Below are 18,171 nucleotides of genomic sequence, written 5' to 3' on the forward strand. Positions count from 1 at the left end.
TTTTCCTGCGCGTACAACTTCAAGGACTACATGGGCAATCGTCAGGCCTGCACGAGCTCTTGGTTTGCACTCTCAGGGAGTCAGGGCTTTTCGCTCTATCTGTTTGTGCGGTTTTGCGATTAAGTACAATGTGGCTTATCTAGATGAGTTGGATTGTTTAATTATCTTAAATTGTATATTGCCTCGATTATTTTAGGGTCACTATAGATTAAACACAAGAGAGGTTTGTGAGGAGCATTTAAATTCTACACATTTCATGCTTGTATTTTTGATTCATTCATCATTGATACTACTCAGCGCCAAGGAGGGCTTTTCTAGTTTTCGGCTCAATTATTAACCTCTTCTAATTATACTTTTGAAGTTTATTTAAATGTTGTTTTAGTCGCTCTTTAGTAAAACCAAACATCTTAGCATGTTAATTTGTTCCCATACTTTGACGAGAAATCGACATGAGAATTTTTCTAGATTAGAAGATTTAAACTACAACAAACATGTTATAAAGAATTGAAATATTAGTTGTTACTATATACTAGTATATGCAAGTATGTCAAAATTAAGAATAGTCATATGACTCATATCAAACATGTTACCCACTAATTTAGATGGGTAAAAGAACATTGTACATTGAAATTCGAATATATTGGTTCTGCATTTAACTGAAACATAAATTAGTCGATAGTAGAACAGTTGAATAGATTATTAAGCTTCAACTGCATCACTGGGTCTACTAAGGAGCTGCCTGGCTCGAATACGATCCTGTAGACGGACCATAGTGTTCATACAATGCAGTGCAATACGAGCCTGCCTTCTCACACAGACCCCACGAACCACAGCTTGTAGCTTGACAAGGCTTTTCAATGCTCTAATTGCCCTCCTTGCCTGTGTGCATGCAAGCCACACCAAAAATGGATAAATAAATATGTACATTGTTTCATAAATAACAACTTTCATGGAAGATTTTGATGAAATAGTGTTAAAAAATCAATAGGTTAGAATTTAGAAAGAGGAAATGCAAACTAAATTGTGCATTTATGAGTTATGACACTCTCTTTATCTCTCCATAAGCATTGTCAACTCCAAAAGTTTTTGAATCATATGAAGTACTCCGTATTATTTAGTGAGTCTGGCATATTTTAAAATGACTCAACCCAATAACTAATGATTATTATAGTGATCGAACCAATTATTAGATTGAATGTTAAGCCAACAATTAGCTAGGTTAAATATAAGACAAAATATAACAAAAAACCTAAAGGAAAAGTATCCAAACATTTATCATGAGATGATTGAATTAGAAATATTTTTTTGGTGAACACGAGGGGCGAGGCCTCAATTAAATTAGATATATGATTGAATGGAATGTATAGTATTACCAAATGACCCCTGAAAAGAGATTGAATGTGGACAGCAGCCATCTCTTCCCTTAACTTCATGATCTCTGAACCATCTCTACTCTCCTCCTCTTCCTGCTCCTCTGTTGTCGTCGTCTCCTCCTCTTCCTGCTCCTCTGTCGTCGTCGTCTCCTCCTCCTTACTCGCTTGATCGTGAGGAGGTGGAGCAGCCGAGTCAATGGAGGTGACATCCTCCTCTTTCACGGAGCTAATCTCCTTAATGACTGTAGCACAACTAGTCCTATTATCATCTTCATTCCCAGTAATACTTGTGTTATTATGAATGATAATGATATTCTTGTTTCTTCCTTTGTGACCAGGGAATTTAGGCCTTAATATCTTCTTCCTTACTGAGGAAATCCACTTACTACTACTACGACGAATTCCCACCCTATTGGCACCACCACTAGCCCCTCCAACAGCGCCTGCACCACCTGTGCCACCAACAGATTTTCGTTTCCTAAGACTAGGGAACCTCTTCTTAATATCAAGTTTTTTGATGCTTTTGATGCTTCTACTCACCTTCATACCCCTAAATTTGTTTGAGGACATACTCGTTACCCTCATTTTTTTGGGTACCTTTAGCTTTTTTATGTTCATGATTAAAAAAAAAAAAAAAAAAAGTTTAGGGATGGCAAAAGATGAAGAACGCTAATTAAGATTAGTTTAGGAAAATAAGGAAGAAATGGGGTTATGTTTAAATGATGAAGGAGAAAGTGTAATGAAATGTATTTTTGAGGGAGCCAAATAGCCAATGTTGTTAGTGCGTTGCATGTTTATGTTCGTTATTGGTTTATTTGGTAGAAGGACGTGGTGGGATGTTTGGTGTTCTTTTTTTTTTTTTTTTATTGGGAAGGAGTATGACATGATTATTTGATGAGTTTGAAAGATTCAATAATTAAGGATTTAAGGTGGTAATTAAAGGTTGGTGGCCTATTTTGGAATGAGCCCAAGCTTAATGTAGCTATCAAATGGTAGTTTGTATTTGGGCCGACAAGAATGGACCTAGGCCATATTGTTTGGGCCGAGACAGTTCCTGTTGGGGACCTTGCTGTGGTGCGTTTATTGTTTTCTTTTTTTTTTTTTTTGACACGTAGTTGGCTAGTTGATGACAAGAGCTCTCATACTTTGCTCAAGGTTTTCGTTTATTTGGGTCGCCAATTGCTCCAAATCATGGCGAGTGACTTGCGAACGGACATTCACTTCAATATAAGGAAGTATTTACTACCTCCGTTACTTTTTAATTGCAATAAAGAAATTTCTTTTGTAAGATATAAAAAATTCTTTTATTGAAACTAAAAAATAGCGAAGGTAGTATTATTTATTTAAGTGCATGTTCTGACAAGAAGATAGATGGAAACCACTATTGTTTGTTTGTTTCATGAGGTTGGCAGTGGCGCTTAGTATTCACCATGGCCTTTTATTGTCCATCTCCACACACGGTGCCACCTAATTCTTGAACAAAAATCTCTTAAAGATAAGAGGGGTATATTGGGAATAATCTGATCTTAGCGTCCTAGCTAGAGTAGCTGAAAATTGTCCTATCCAAAGTGTTTGAAAGTTTGCAAAAGGGAAAGAGTATGTTGCTCTGGAAATGCCCTTCTGATGGTCAAATCAAAAATGTACTTTCTAGAAAGAGAAACCGAGAGAGTATAAAACCATAAAAATATAGCATGTCCTAATTATTGGTCTTGTATTTATGATCATACGTCAATGTGATAAAAGGAAAAATTGCCTGAAATAAATCTACTTTTGGGGTGTCCGCCCAAAATAATCCCACATTTGGGTTATTTTTAAATAATCCAACCTTTATACCCAATCCGCTCAAAATGGTCCTAAGTGACCTGTAAACGGTTGAGTAGGTAATTTTTTTTTTATTTATTAAGTTTAATATATACGGGTCACACGTGATTGGTCAAAAAATAAGTTTTAATTTTAATTTTGTTTTAAGAAATGATAATTAGTAATTAACATTAACTAATTTTTTTTAATTTTTTTATTAAAAAAAATATTAAAATGCAAACCAGACCCTAGCCCCACCACGACCCCAGCCATCTCCCTACTCCTACCACCGCCCAGATGAGGCCCAGAGCAACCATCCCCATCGCGACTAGACCCCAGCTCCCCGGCGTCGTTCGCCGACCCTCCCTTACCCTCTTTCGTCGCCACTAAACCACCATAATCATTACCAGAATCAAGGTGTGGGAAGGGGAGAAGGGCCGAAATCGAGGTGTTTGAAGGGAATAAGGGCCGAAATTGGGACGTGGGGAAGGGGAGGGGGCTGGGATCGAGACGGAAAAGGGATTTTCGAGGGTGTGGGATGGTTTTATGGCTCGTCGGAGCTTTGCTTGGGCTTTCCTAAAAACTGCCTAGGTTTTCGTGAGGGAGAGGGTTGGTGGTTCAGGGGAGGGGGAGGGGGGTCCAGCACTGTGGTTGGGAGCTAGTTGGCCAGAGCCGCGAAGCAGGGGATCGGGTTCAAGCGGCAGTGACGGTGGCTTGGGCAGCTGGTGAGTGGTGGGTGGTTTTTTAATTTTATTTTTTCTTTACAAAAATATTACTTTTTTAAAAATTTTATTTTATTTTTATTTTTTTTACCAATCATTGGCCGCTACATGCCAGGTAACTTGTTATAACATGTTACATGACCGGTTGGGACCATTTTGAGCGGATTAGGCATAAAGGTCGGATTATTTAAAAATAACCCAAATATGGGATTATTTTGAGCGGACGCCCCAAAGGTAGGATTATTCTGGACAATTTTTCCATGACAAAATTGTACTTCTTTGGTAAATCGGGGGTAAATTAGTAACCCTATCATTAAGGGCTAATTTACGAATAATGGACTTGATTTTAGTAGACTTGAGTCACTTGATCCTTAAAAAGGATATTTTCATCATTTTACTTGTAATTATGCCAAGGCTTTGGCCAGGCCCAAACAAGTCCAAATTAATTCAGATAAAATAAAATGAATGCAGATTTAACAAGATAAATCTAGATAAATTTAGATAAAATACTCCCTTTGTTTTTATTTAGGAAAAATTGCCCAAAATAATCCCACCTTTGGGGCGTCCGCCCAAAATATTCCCACCTTTGGGTTATTTTTAAATAATCTGACCTTTTTACCCAATCCGCTCAAAATGGTCCCAACTGGTCATGTAACCTATTATAACAAATTACCTAACGTGTGGTGTTCTGTGATTGGTAAAAAGAAAATAAAATCAAATAAAATTTTAAAAAAAGTTAGAATTTTTAAGAGAAAAAATAATTAAAAAAGAATAAAAAAAACACCCCACCACTGCCGCCTAAGCCCAATCCCATGCCCCGCGGCTTCGGCCACCCAGCCCTCAACCACAGCGCCGACATCGGCGTCGCGACAGACCCCTTCCCTTGAAAACTCGTTTCCCGTCCCGATCCCGGCCCCCTCCCCGTCCCCCTCCCCGTCCCCCCTCCCTTTTCCGGTACGCCGACCTTCCCTGTCCTCCATTCTTGTGGGGATGGTGGTGGTTGCAATTGTTTGCGAATTGGTGAAAGTTGTTGGCCGAAATTTGTTGCGGTGAGGAATGGAACGAAGGTGCGAGCTAGTCAGGGGATGAGCTAGTGAAACGGGAGAAGATGGAGTGGTGTTGTTGTGGTTGTTGTTGGCGGATGTAACTGCGGTGGTGCGGCTGTGAGGGACTAGTGGTGAGGATGTTGCGGGTGATTAAGGAGTTGATTGGTGGTGAGTGGAGACAACAACAGTGGTGCAGGGGACTATCGTCGATCCGCGCGGTGGTTTCTGAGTGGCGGTAGTTTCGGGTCTAGGTAGGGTGGTGGTTCTGGGGTCTGGGTTTAGGTGGTGGTGGTTTTTTTTATTTTATTTGATTTTACCTTTTTTTTGTTAAATTTTTTTTTTTAATTTTGGACAAATGAAATTGTGACACGTGTAAATTAAACTTAATAAAAAAAAAGATTACCTTTTTAACCGGTTACTGGTCACCCAGTACCATTTTGAGCGGATTTGGTATAAAGGTCGGATTATTTAAAAATAACCCAAAAGTAGGATTATTTTTAGCAGACGCCCCAAAGGTGGGATTATTCCGGACAATTTTTCCTTTTATTCCCCATTTTGACTAGATACTAATCACGTGCACCACTTCAACCAATATTTGTATTTTGTACACAAGAGCCTATAAAGTAATATGAGCACATGTTAAAATCCTCTCAGTCTGTAATTTTCAAATATCAAATTTTTATAGTTATTCTTTCTCCCTTCGTGTTTAAACAAAAGAAACGTTTCTCTTTTTCGTATGCCAATGCAATACTTTGACTGGTAATATCTTTAATTATCAATAAGTAAAAATTAAAACAAAGTGAATATTAATAAACTACTCATTTGGACGACTTCAACAAGTACCTACAAGACTATATTTATTTTTATGTATAAATCATAAACATTGGTCAAATTGAATTAGATAAATAGTACAAAAAGTCAAAACGTTTCATTCTTCAAACACGGAGGGAGTATTAATGATCTTGGTGATCAATTGTGCATCGACTAATATGCTAATCAAATAGGGACACTTTAAAAATGAAGGGTGTAATTTCAAATACAATCAGATGAACTAAATAGAGTCAGTGAATCAATGCAAAGATGGATTAACCCTTAGCGCATAGCTGCTATTTGTTAACAAACAAATAGAATGGAAAAATGTACCACTACATACATAATAGGTGACAGGTGGTAAGTATTTTAGGGGAAAATATTTAAGCTATAGGATGACAAAAAGTACCATTACATACATAATAGTAACAAAAAATACTATTAAGACAACTTATACTTTAATGGTATATTATACATGCATAATGGTACATTATAATGTACCACTGTAGAGTCATCTTTTTTCATTTTTAATTTCAAAATTTGTCAAATTTACATTTCTGTCATCCTATATGCATATGCATTGTAAATGCATACCAGTTGTGCGCTGAGGTGAAGTCGCAAAGATGATTGTTTGGTGAATGAGGTGACAGATGCTTAAGGTAGGCCAACAAAGGGACAGAGTAATTGATTCATATAAACGCAAAACAATGTAAGGGTGATGTGGAACCTCCTCCTAGATTTTATCTTTAAGACACTCTTACATTCACATACGTAACATCGTTCATGTCAAAATTATTTTTCTTTTCTCTGTTTTTATATAAAACCAAAGTTTATCCCTAAACTACAAATATCCAAAACCCCACTCCAGACAATTGCGTGGCACTGATTCATTTTTATTTTTCTGCTCATCTTTTACAAATCAATTATTTTCTATATTTATTTTAATTTTTACGTTATTATTATTCTATTCTAAGCTCTTAAATACTCCCTTCCTCAAAAAAAAAAAATTAAAAAAAGAAAAACTCTTAAATACTCCCAGTTTTTCTATCTAATATTTATTTACTTGACAAAAATTGAACAAACTTCAAATTAGAATTAAGAAATGGCAGCATCAATTTCATCATCTTCCTCTATAACTCAACAAACACTTCTACGATATCACAATTTAAGTGACCACCTCATCAATGGTGTTTCATTTACACCTTCTGTATCTGTTAAGAAGGTTTCTTTGTTCCCGATACGGTGCCGTTTCAACATCCCCTACAGAAATTATTCCGGTTACAGGTATATTAAATGTTTTTCATCATTTATAATCTTGCTTCTAATTATAGTTCACTACTTAAGCATTTTCTTGATTATTTTATCACTGTTATTTTATTAATTCTTATACGTGGATAGTCATATGGTATGACTACTTTACATATATTCAACATAACACAATTGATCAATTATGGATTTTATAATAGGGTTAAAATGATGAACAAATAAGATTACCTTGATAGGTGAGGTTACTCAATGAGAAAAAATGCTGTTACATTTATACACAAGTGCATTTATTTTTTCAATAGTTAAAACAAAAAAATGGTTTACTCAAATAGACAAATGGGGTTATCTTTTTATAGTAGTTTAGTATATGAGTCTCGATTGTTATTCATTCAATCATTTGAATTAATTCATCCATCTTTTTACATTATTTCTTTTAATTTATACACTTTTTTTTTTATACATGCCCTAGAAACAAGAGTCTATGTAATAAGTAAGTTAAATTTTTAAAAACGAAAGGAGTATCACACATTCACATAATAAATTACAGTCTTACAAAGTATCACATAATAAAATAAAAGGTTTATTTAATTACTCTAATAACAAAGAGATTTATTATTATTATTATTATTATTATTATTATTATTATTATTATTATTATTATTATAGAATTTAATATATATTGTGGTATAAACTCGTAGAGATTCAATCCAAACTAATACAAAGTATCTCAATAATTATCAAAGACCAAATAAGTTAATTGCATCCACATAATGAAGGCATTTATCGTTCATTTTAGATTTAATTTAATTTAATTTGGCTCACAAGGGACTGAGGGAGTCTTTGTCCCATTAACGAATTGATTTAATCCCTTAAACTAATACGTTTGTGACCTGGGCATGACCCGGGTGTTATTTTGAGGTTTTTTTTTTTTAAAGAGCTTAAAAACTTGTTTATTTATTTATTTTTTCCAATAAATTACAATAATATAATGACATCAATAAATTTCTTTGTATCATTTTTGCTTTTACGAGCATTTTACATTCTAATATGTATTTATATATTTTTGTGGATAAATAGAACATGATTTATTTTTTGACTAAGATGATAATATTCATGGTTTTCAACTTGTCATTTAATGAGCCTTGACATAAACAGAGGTTGTTGAATGATGCTAGTTCAATGCAAGAATAATGGGTACACGTGACACATCGACATTTTTAGAACACTTTTTGATATATAACAAATAAATAAAAGTATAGATAGATTAGGTTAATTTCTACTTGAAATGCAAAAAATTGATAAACCGATGATGAATTACATAGTTCAAGGAGAGCTGGAACGACTAGCAATGTGGAGGTTACTGCAATTCCAACATCTGTACCAGTTCGTGTCGCTCGTGAGCTTCTTCTAGCTGGCCACAGCTACTTGGACGTCCGGTAAAATCTCCCTTTTTGTGGAAATACATACTGTACTTTGTATTAGGCTACTATTTACGGAGTAGCAGATTTAATTTTTGTTTCTAAACCCTTTGCCTATCATCAAAAGTAATTTTTTGATTTGTGCCTGGGGATAAAATTTGCAGGACTCCGGAAGAGTTCACTGCTGGGCATGTACCCGGGGCTGTAAACATCCCTTACATGTTACGAATTGGTTCAGGTTTGATTCACTTGGCTTGTTTATCTACCAATGTACTCCGTAATTAGATTGTTAGCATTACTTGTTATACATTGATATTTAATAAATTCAGCAGTTAGCAAAGTAGCTTAGTTCATTTTGAAAGCTAAAATTTAATGAGAAATTTGGTTTAAGCCAACTTTTTAATAATATTTGTAAGGCCAACTTTAACCATATAAAAAACGCTCAAGACTCAGTAAAAAACTGGCAAGCTAAAATTCAATGAGAAAACTTGGTTTAAGCCAACTTTTCAATAGTAGTTGTAAGGCCAATTTTAACCATATGAAAAACGCTGAAGGCTGAGTAAAAAGTGGCGAAAACCAATAACCAAACAAGGTTTATGAACTTCGTGATTAATATTTGGATCATTCAAATTGGATATTGTCGTATTTCGCTGACTACTCTACCATTCCAACTGATGCAGGGATGACAAAGAACCCCAATTTTCTTGAACAAGTGTTATCACAATTCAGCAAAGATGATGAAATCCTTGTTGTATGTCTGATCCATATAAATTTAAACCTTTTGCTACACAATACGTTTGGAAACCATAAATAATTATATTACTGTCCATTTCTTCTTTTCCCAGTTAACAATGTTCCTTTGTTTATGTAAAACAGGGTTGTCAAAGTGGAAAGAGATCTCTTATGGCTGCAAATGATCTTCAATCTGCTGTAAGTATAGAAAATAACTTTTGATATAGTCCATATAGATGAATCATCTTTCTTAATTAAGCTGCACATTTTCTTGTACTTCCCATTAATATTGTAAAGTTAAGAAATTAGACGTATAGTTTACGACAACCCAATGTGATCATTTTCATGTTCATGAATCGATTTGGTTACCTGTCGTTAGTCATAAACTTTTTTGGGACTATTTTCCTTTAAAAATAAATAAATTTGGGTACTATTAATTATCTCTTAACCAAGAGAACCCATGAGAAGATTGCTTTCGAGTTTCATGAATAACTTCTTCTATTAAGAAAGACATGAACTGTTTTCTTGCACTTCGACACTATTGCATGTTAAATTGTTAATATGTTATTAATTAGTTCACAACTTCACATGAATTCTTAATTCGCCAACTAGATGATATCAGGTCTCTTTCATATTCATGATATAAGTTGATTAAAAGTTGTTGGTAATAAATTATATGTAGGTCTTGTTTCTGAAATCGCCTAAATTATCGCATTGAAAAATATTTAAGGGCATATTTGAAGGGGATTGTTGAGAGATTGTCGCAGCCTAATGACATTTCATTCTAAAAATACAGGGCTATACAGGCATCATTGACATCGCTGGTGGTTATTCTGCTTGGACTCAGAGTGAACTCCCAACAGAAACGGTTAGAAACGGTTAATAGTTATAGTGCACTTCTGAAAATTGTAATCCCTGTGTATATATTAAGTTGTACATTTCAGGTATCTTTCTGCAAGCCTTGAGCTAAGAATTTGGTCATAATACTCATAATGTCCATGGCATTTGCCTTCTGTTTCTTGTTTCGTTTAATGTAAAAAGCCAATTGACATATTACTCATCTTGGCTTAGCAATGAAGAAAATAAAATGGTCTGACAAACTTCAAACTTGGTGTGCTTTTTTTTTTTTTCTTTCTTTCTTTCTTGTTTTTTTTTTAATTTTTTTTTTTTAATGTTCTATATATCAGTTCATAGTATTGCAGCACAGAGTTGCTCACGGTGAGGAAATGATCATCGTGACACTGCATAAAGCCATGTCGTATATTTCAATTTGTAGGCTAGCCATTAAGATTCATCAATAAAATCCTACTTTTGGCAAACCATTCACTATAGACTGGAATACAGTTTCCATTAACAGCAGCACACCACCTGTAAAATTCTGATTCTTATAAGTTATAAAACACGATATATGAGGTTCAAAACGTCCTATATGCTTACTTGTGAACTATACAGTTAAAGAAAATTTACAGCTAAATAAGAAAACTAATTATAAAATGAACCTGTACAAATCCTAAGCACGCTGTTTCCTGTTAGCACAGCAACATCACAATTATTCAAGAATGTGATGCCTGTTATCTGTTGATTGCACCATAATCTGAATATATTGTTTTTCTGGTCAGTTTCTCCTTTAATGTTTCAATCAAGGCAAATCTGGGATTGGCAACTCGTGCCAATTTTTTGGTTGTGATGTTTGAATTCCAGAATTACAATGCTTTAACAGTTTGTCCCTCCACATTACTGCACATCATAATTCAGACAAAATAAAATGATTGAAAGTCGATAGCAATATTAGCCAAGTGAGATATGGTTGTTGCATTGTTAACCTACTGCATACCTGCGTCATTGTACCTTTCTTCTTGCGCTGCTAACTTCATATTCAGCACAAAATTAAATTCCTCAGCCAACAGATCTGGACCGTCCATGGGGCTGCATCAATGAAGTTGATTATTGGTTACAGAAATTTTATAATAAATATGCTAATGATAAATACATAACCTATCAAGGTCACTGAATCAAGAAGCTTTTTGAACAACCAGGTTAATACCTGTCCAATAAAACGTCATAGATAGGTTTTGTATCACGAATTCTGCCGGTCCCATAGCTAATCCTGATAGCATCCATGAGAACAATTTGCTTATCTACATATATTGGGGCCTGTGCAACATAATTTAATTATCAAAACAATAGTTGGACAGTACCAGAAACAGATTTTATAAAACATAAAAGTCAAGGAAACTACAAAGAATAAAAATAAATGAATCAACATCCAACAGAAGAATCCTGGATTCTGATTCATAAATTACGAAGAGCACCCAATTCAGAAACACATAAAGGTCTCCTCCAAACTTTCAAAGGGCACCAATTTGCAGTACAAAAGCAAAATAGCAACTAATACTTGAGAGCTGTGAAAGTAAAAATATCACTATATTTTAACACTTTTGGCTATTTTTGCAACAAATCAACTTCCCCTAACAAATTTCCAGAAAAAGTCCAGCAGAAAGCACCAATAACATCTAACTACATTATTAAACTCCAAAGGTGATAGAGTCACCATGACTTGGCAAATGACATGCAGTCGCGCCATGTAATGCGCACACAATCAATATTAGCTACTCACTAAAAAATGTTGGTATCAATGCTTTGAAGGCCTTGAACTCCTGACCTCGCATTCATAACTCCAATAATAATACTTATGACTATAAAACAGTTCTTTTTAAAAAAAAAAAATAAAATAAAAAATAAAATAAAATAAAAACAAGAAAAAGAAAAAAGAAGAAAAAATCCTTCCTATGACAATAATTTAATCCCCATACAATTATATTTTGGTAATAATTTGTCATTAACAATTTTTGCTTGATCTTTATTCCTTTATTTAAATCGTACATAGATTACACATAAAATTGGGATAAATAGGAACCTAAAAAAAAGAATAGGAGAATAAGGTTGCACTTTCTTTTAGCAAACCAAATGTGTTATGTTTTATATTTCAAAATATGTAACAGCTTTGCAACTCGATGTACAATGTATATTTTAAGAAATTTCTTATGATTGAAATACTGAAAATCAAGTAAAATATTCACTTGACTAATTGTTGGTTAACCAAACCATTCATATCTTGGTTGAAGCAAACTCCGGGAGCGGTATCCATTACCTCGGCAAAGCGGTAAGACAGAGGGCTGCTTTAAGCGGTATCAGCAGACTCCTCCCCTAGGAAGGTTGAAGAAACCATAAAAAGAAGTGATTGGCAACATACCTTTTACCATACAAGCTCAGGAACTTTAGCAGCAGAGAGGCTAACCAATTTTTATTCTCAAAATATATATAATTAAATTTATATTTTCCAGAAAAAAAAAAAAAAAAAAAAAAAAAAAAAAAAAAAAAATTGAAACTACATGTAATGACTCGGGCAGGGCCATTACCCGGGTCAATGACTAGTTATTTATAAAGGAATTGTAGCATAAAAAAATCTGACTCCACAGAATCACATCTCATTGATCTCAATCAATGCTGTAAAATATGTACCTTACATCTTTGGGCTAAGTTGATAGCATCTGATGGCCATGTATTGACACTGAAATTTTCCCCCTGTCCAACCTGCCATGAGCCATAGGTAACACAAACAATAACATTAATTGTGCGTAAGCTGTAAAACCAAATTTGTAAAAACAAAAAATCTTACTTTGCCAAAATATACTCTGGACAAGTAAGTGTCGACCGTCTTTTTGGTAATTTTCACCATCCTCACCTAACATTTGAGATGGAAGAATAGAATAAGAGATGACACAGTCAACAACAAACATCTATTCCAGTCTTACTGACATACTAAAAGTCTTCTACAAGGAATACAAGGAAAGTTTAAAATAAAGAACCCCATTATCAGCAGAATGGAAGATAATACAAAAGGGGCACTTATGTACACTGAAGACAGACAGACATAAAATTGATACATCTATGAGGGGGTACATATTAATATTTCAATAGATTCAGATCTCAAAGGCATACAAAGTGGGAAGCCAATTTGCTCCCAATTTTGGTGACTATAAACAGTGACGACAAGGACAGCACATATTAAGATGGAAAACAATAGAAGCTAAGAATACTGAAAGTCTCTTAAAACACCGATGTATTTTTTAAACAATAAAAAATGTGATGGATGAACATCAACTATAGTAATGAACTATTCAACACATCCAGTTGGGCTACAAAGGAGGATAAATGATTAAATGTACAACAGTACCATGAATGAATTTCTAAAGGATATTTGGAGAAAACTATAGTAGCAAGAATGACTTAAGCACTCACTAGAGGCATGTTAAGAAACAAGACCCCAACAGCCCAACTTTGATCTCATTAATCTCATCCAATGGAAGTCACATAGCTACTGATGTCAGCCAAAAGCACATATTAACTTTAAGATATGGCATTCATCATCACAAATCCAAACAACCTTTTCATTGTCCAGACTGATGACAGTTTTAAGTGAGATCAATTCAGATCGATTAAAGTGAAACACAATGATGAGAAAAGATTCAATACAAACAAAATTGTACTCCAGGCCTATGATTCCTTTATGACTACATACTTGGTAGTTGGTAAAAATTCCTTGGTCTAAGTAACTATTATTAAGTCCAATAAGTAGGAACTCTGAAAATCACTAAAACATATGGAGTAATAAACTGAAGAAGGGAACCTCCAAAATTCTAGCACACCAGACGATAATAACACACCCGTTCACTAAAGAAGGTTCCTGCCTATGGCAACGTGGAGCAGTTAAAGCTTATGCAGCATTATCCTTATGATTATAAGTTCATATTGACTGATAAAATGCATTATCCTTATGATAATAAGCGCATATCCAAAATGCATTGCAAGAACTGCTACTTGACAATACAGTCTACTAAGATATTAGACTTAGTCCGTTGATGCTGGAATACTTTTCATTGATTGATGGTGACTCTTTTAGTCATATCCAAAACGAAGACGAATCCAATAAGGTATGCTTATTTATATTTTTAGGAAAAAATGATGGAAATAATCTCAACTTTGAGCATTCCGCTCAAAATAATCCCTACTTTAAATTAACCGGGAATAATCCCAACTTTAACCAAAATTTCTCAAAATGCTCCCATTTACAGGTTACCGGCCAAACAGGTTAGAAATCTTAAAATTTTCCTTTTTTTTACCCCAATTTTCACACTCATCAGTCATCACCATCAATTATCATCACACTCATCAACATCAATTCATCATCACCAACTCTCATTCAATTCTCGCCGCCGCCGTCGCTGTTTCATGTCGTCGCCACCTGAGTCACCATAGCCGCTTCTCTTCTTTCTTTCTCTTCCTTAATTCTCTCTTTTTAAATAAAATTTTCTTGAGTTGATTGGTTGTGTTTGGGGTTTAATGGTTTATGTTGTAGTTTTGGGTGGGTTGTGGTTGGTGATGTAGGGGAGACGACGAGAGTTCGGGTCAGGAGGAGGGCAAGGAACGGAGGGGTCGCGACGGAGGGTGTGGAGAGGGGATTCGATGCACAGCCGCCGTTTGCAGTGGTGTGGGTTGGACCGATTGGTCATGGCAGAGGCGGTAGGGTTGTGGTGGTTTTAAGGTGGGACTGGACGATTGGTGGTGTGTGGTTATGGTCTGTAGTGGTGAAGCAAAACATCTAGAAGCTAAAATCCAAAAATCACATAATGTACTAATAAAAATATATTAAAACTTTTTTTTTTTTTTGAAACAAAATATATTAAAACTTTAATTATGATTGATTCTAATTTTATTAATTAAACATGTATCTAATAAACCTTTCATACAGGTTACCATCCATTGCTAGCAGGTTACGGACTATTTTGAACAAATTCACTGTAAGTTGGGATTATATCCAGTTAATTCAAAGTAGGGATTATTTTGAGCGGAACGCTTAAAGTTGGGATTATTTCCATCAATTTTTCCTATTTTTTATAACACAATGACCTTTAAGAAACTGCAGAAAGGGGGGGGGGGGGGAAGTATAAAAGTGGCTGCTGATTGAAGAACTTGGGATGTCTTAAGGTAATAAAGTTAACAATGTACCTCATCTTCAAGTCCAACCACAAGATTTCTCAAAAATTGGAACTGATTTGAGTAATCCTGCAGAAAAATCAAGGGAGAAAATATTGGATAGCAGAATCAAATAATCTCCAAATCATTCTTCCGATGGAGAAAAGGATTTGAAAAAGATTTCCACTTCAGATATGAAATTACCCCATGATCATCCTCATTTAAGGAATCAATAAGTTTCTCAACAGCAAACTCTCCTGCATTAAATTAATGCAAAACAGATATTGTAACCAAACAGGTGTATGATGAAAAATTTTATCAGCTAAACAGCAACACTGAGGGATAGTCAGACTCCTTACCTACAACAATGGGAAGCAAAAAATCCCCTTCACAAGATATCTTAAGAAAAATAGTCGGATGCCGAAAACTACGAAGAATGTTTAATCCAATGGAGTTGATATCGTTTTTACGATCTTTCACTTGTGTAGCAAAAGGAGCAGATTGTCGAGAAAGCCTTTTGACCTCTCGAAATCCTTGCTTTCGCAAATGGTAATGCTTCACAGTCTCTGCAAACCAAGTAGGAATATAAGACTGCCAGGAAAAAACAATCCTGCAAATATGATATCACATCTCCATTTCCATAGTTTATGTTTACAATGTATCCATTCAGATTGAGAAATGCTTACAGACATTAGATTTAAAAGCTCTCGGAGAAAGTATTTGTGGAGAAACAAAGCATGTCATTACAGTTTTGAATGATAATTGGAATTGTGCAGACTTTTCATCCGTTTGCTGATCATCTTAATTCTTAGTTTTACAAAGTACATCACAAAATAGATTATCCGCACATATTAACACAATTGACTACATAAGTACATTAGACTACCAAGTATAAACAAGTCTAATGCATCAAAAGTGATTTCTTCCTGTGAAAACTCAAAATTTGCATTAGCAAGAACCTTGATCTTCTTATACAGAAGCTCCTACCGATTCATATGTAGACTTGTAAGAAGTATATTGAGCGATTGCATTCCTTTTTAGTTTGTTACGGACTTTTAGGGTGAAAAAGGGTCATGAAATGATTCAACAAGAACAAAAGGTCAAGGGTAATGTTCTGACACCGCACTTATAAATTTGTTAAAAATACCTTCCTTTCCTTCCCTTCTTGTCATGTATTCAAAGAATTCAAACAACAACGTTTTTACTATCCCTTCCCCCACCCCCACCCCCACCCCCCTTATTTTTTTACATAATTTGAAAGACAACAATCTCTCCCTATATCTGTTATCATTCCAATAGGTTCCTGACAAGCCCTTGCACTGATTCAGAATAGTTTGTTTTCGATATGAGTTTCCCTAATAGTATCGACTTCAAACAAGTAAGGCTGCACACAGCTCAATACCCTGAATCATCCCATCTGGTAATATACTCCCTCCCTCCAGAAATATTTAAAATTTCCAGCCACAATTGTGAATAATTCTATACTCTCACATCCTCCTCCCCACGTGCTTAGGATTAACACCCAATAAATTTTAGCCGCATCTACTATCTGAACATTCCAAAATTTCACATTCTATAAAACAAGTGCTAAGAACAGCATGAAGGAATGCCTTATATAGGGCAACTTAGTACAGCATACCAAAGCCCTGAGTTATAAGGGGTTCGGACAATACTACAATGTCGACAACGATTTTTGGGAGGACGGAGTACTGTACAGTAAAAGTTTCAATCAATGTGGGTTGTCACTGTGCGAAATTCCTCTTTGTAACAAATTTTACCATATATGAGCATCAATATCTGATAAGATTTCTAGATTTAGCAGTACTTCAAATCAAATCAATCAATGGTGATCTATTTGGGATTCACTTGCCTGACCGTTAACATCTAAAATTAACCATCCCCAGAAAAATACATTACCCCAAAAGTTACTAAATTTAACTAAAAAAACCCAATTTACTATAATATTGAGTGATTTCCCTCAATTTTCATAGAAAACACAAATTACTCAACTAAAAAATCAATACCAAAAAAAATAAATTAGATACCTGAAATCAACAGGGAAGCTTCTAGATATTCATCATCAGGTTGATGGTGATGTGATTCGGGATAAAATCTACCATGAGAGTGACTTTTACAAGAAATAAAAGCGGATTTATGAAACTTTCTAGGGTTTGAAAGGGCTAAAAGTTGCAAAGAAAATCGACAAGAATTAGGAAACGACAATGAATGAGTTAATACAGATTGATCCGAAGATGAAGAAGGACCAAACCCTAAATTTGGGATATTGTTACGAACACAAAGCTCAGTTCTAAGCATCATTGGAAGAAAGTGAAACTGAAAAAAATAAAATTAAGAGAAAGAGAGAAAAAATTAGCAAGTGCAGAAAACAACTGTAAGCGTCAGATAATGGAGGTGATAATGATGAAGATGATAGGGAATTTTGCAAACTCAACAAACATGAAATTGTTGGTGTCTTATAAAGATAGTAGTTTTGGACCGTTGTTAAAAAAAAAAAAAAAAAAAAAAAAAAAAAAAAAAAAAAAAAAAAAAAAAACTATTAAAGGGTTGGATGCACGATTTTTTTTTTTTTTTTAATTTTTTTTTTAATGTAAATCTCACAAAAAGATAATTTTTTTAATAGACCATATGATAATCACAAATTCTTATTATATGGCTGGTCATACCGTGTGGTCAGTTATAATAGGGGTTATCCGATTAGTGTTCAGGAGTTAGTTCGTCAATGTTATAGAGGTTATTTCGTCAGTGTTATATGAATTACTTGGTCAATGTAACAAGGGTTTGTTCTTTTACAAACGGTCATACGATTTATCTAGCTGTATACAAGACGCGTTATTAGTGACGTAGAAATCCTATGTGGTGCTCTAAAAACTCCCCTAAATATATACTAGTACTCATATACTTCGTATACTCCCTCCGTTTCGCATTAGTTGCAACAGTAGGCTTGGCT

General features: G+C 34.6%; 3 protein-coding genes across 4 annotated transcripts; 1 reads left to right on the forward strand and 2 right to left on the reverse strand.

Annotated features, from left to right (window-relative positions):
- Positions 1-591: 591 nt before the first annotated feature.
- LOC110698185 (protein IQ-DOMAIN 31-like) lies at positions 592-2,825 on the reverse strand. Its single transcript, XM_021875586.1, has 2 exons — positions 1,374-2,825; positions 592-879 (listed from the first exon to the last, which is right to left on the reverse strand). The coding sequence occupies exons 1-2, from the start codon at positions 1,989-1,991 to the stop codon at positions 700-702; spliced, it is 798 nt and encodes a 265-aa protein (XP_021731278.1). The 5' UTR covers positions 1,992-2,825; the 3' UTR covers positions 592-699.
- Positions 2,826-6,547: 3,722 nt separating this feature from the next.
- LOC110697982 (thiosulfate sulfurtransferase 16, chloroplastic-like) lies at positions 6,548-10,274 on the forward strand. Of its 2 annotated transcripts, XM_021875380.1 has the most exons (6): positions 6,558-7,035; positions 8,340-8,453; positions 8,600-8,673; positions 9,116-9,186; positions 9,312-9,365; positions 9,964-10,274. In XM_021875380.1, the coding sequence occupies exons 1-6, from the start codon at positions 6,854-6,856 to the stop codon at positions 10,048-10,050; spliced, it is 582 nt and encodes a 193-aa protein (XP_021731072.1). In that variant the 5' UTR covers positions 6,558-6,853; the 3' UTR covers positions 10,051-10,274. The 2 variants fall into 2 exon arrangements, with proteins under 2 accessions (XP_021731073.1, XP_021731072.1); XM_021875381.1 differs by lacking the exon at positions 8,340-8,453 and having other exon boundaries at positions 6,548-7,035.
- Positions 10,275-10,463: 189 nt separating this feature from the next.
- LOC110697981 (bifunctional nuclease 2-like) lies at positions 10,464-17,726 on the reverse strand. The gene is made up of 9 exons (XM_021875379.1): positions 17,249-17,726; positions 15,563-15,769; positions 15,408-15,460; positions 15,237-15,293; positions 12,847-12,912; positions 12,690-12,761; positions 11,212-11,321; positions 11,002-11,093; positions 10,464-10,904 (listed from the first exon to the last, which is right to left on the reverse strand). The coding sequence occupies exons 1-9, from the start codon at positions 17,520-17,522 to the stop codon at positions 10,807-10,809; spliced, it is 1,029 nt and encodes a 342-aa protein (XP_021731071.1). The 5' UTR covers positions 17,523-17,726; the 3' UTR covers positions 10,464-10,806.
- Between the last annotated feature and the right edge of the window lie 445 nt (positions 17,727-18,171).

Source organism: Chenopodium quinoa, unplaced genomic scaffold, assembly GCF_001683475.1.
Source record: "Chenopodium quinoa cultivar QQ74 unplaced genomic scaffold, ASM168347v1, whole genome shotgun sequence".
Taxonomy (NCBI): Eukaryota; Viridiplantae; Streptophyta; class Magnoliopsida; order Caryophyllales; family Amaranthaceae; genus Chenopodium; species Chenopodium quinoa.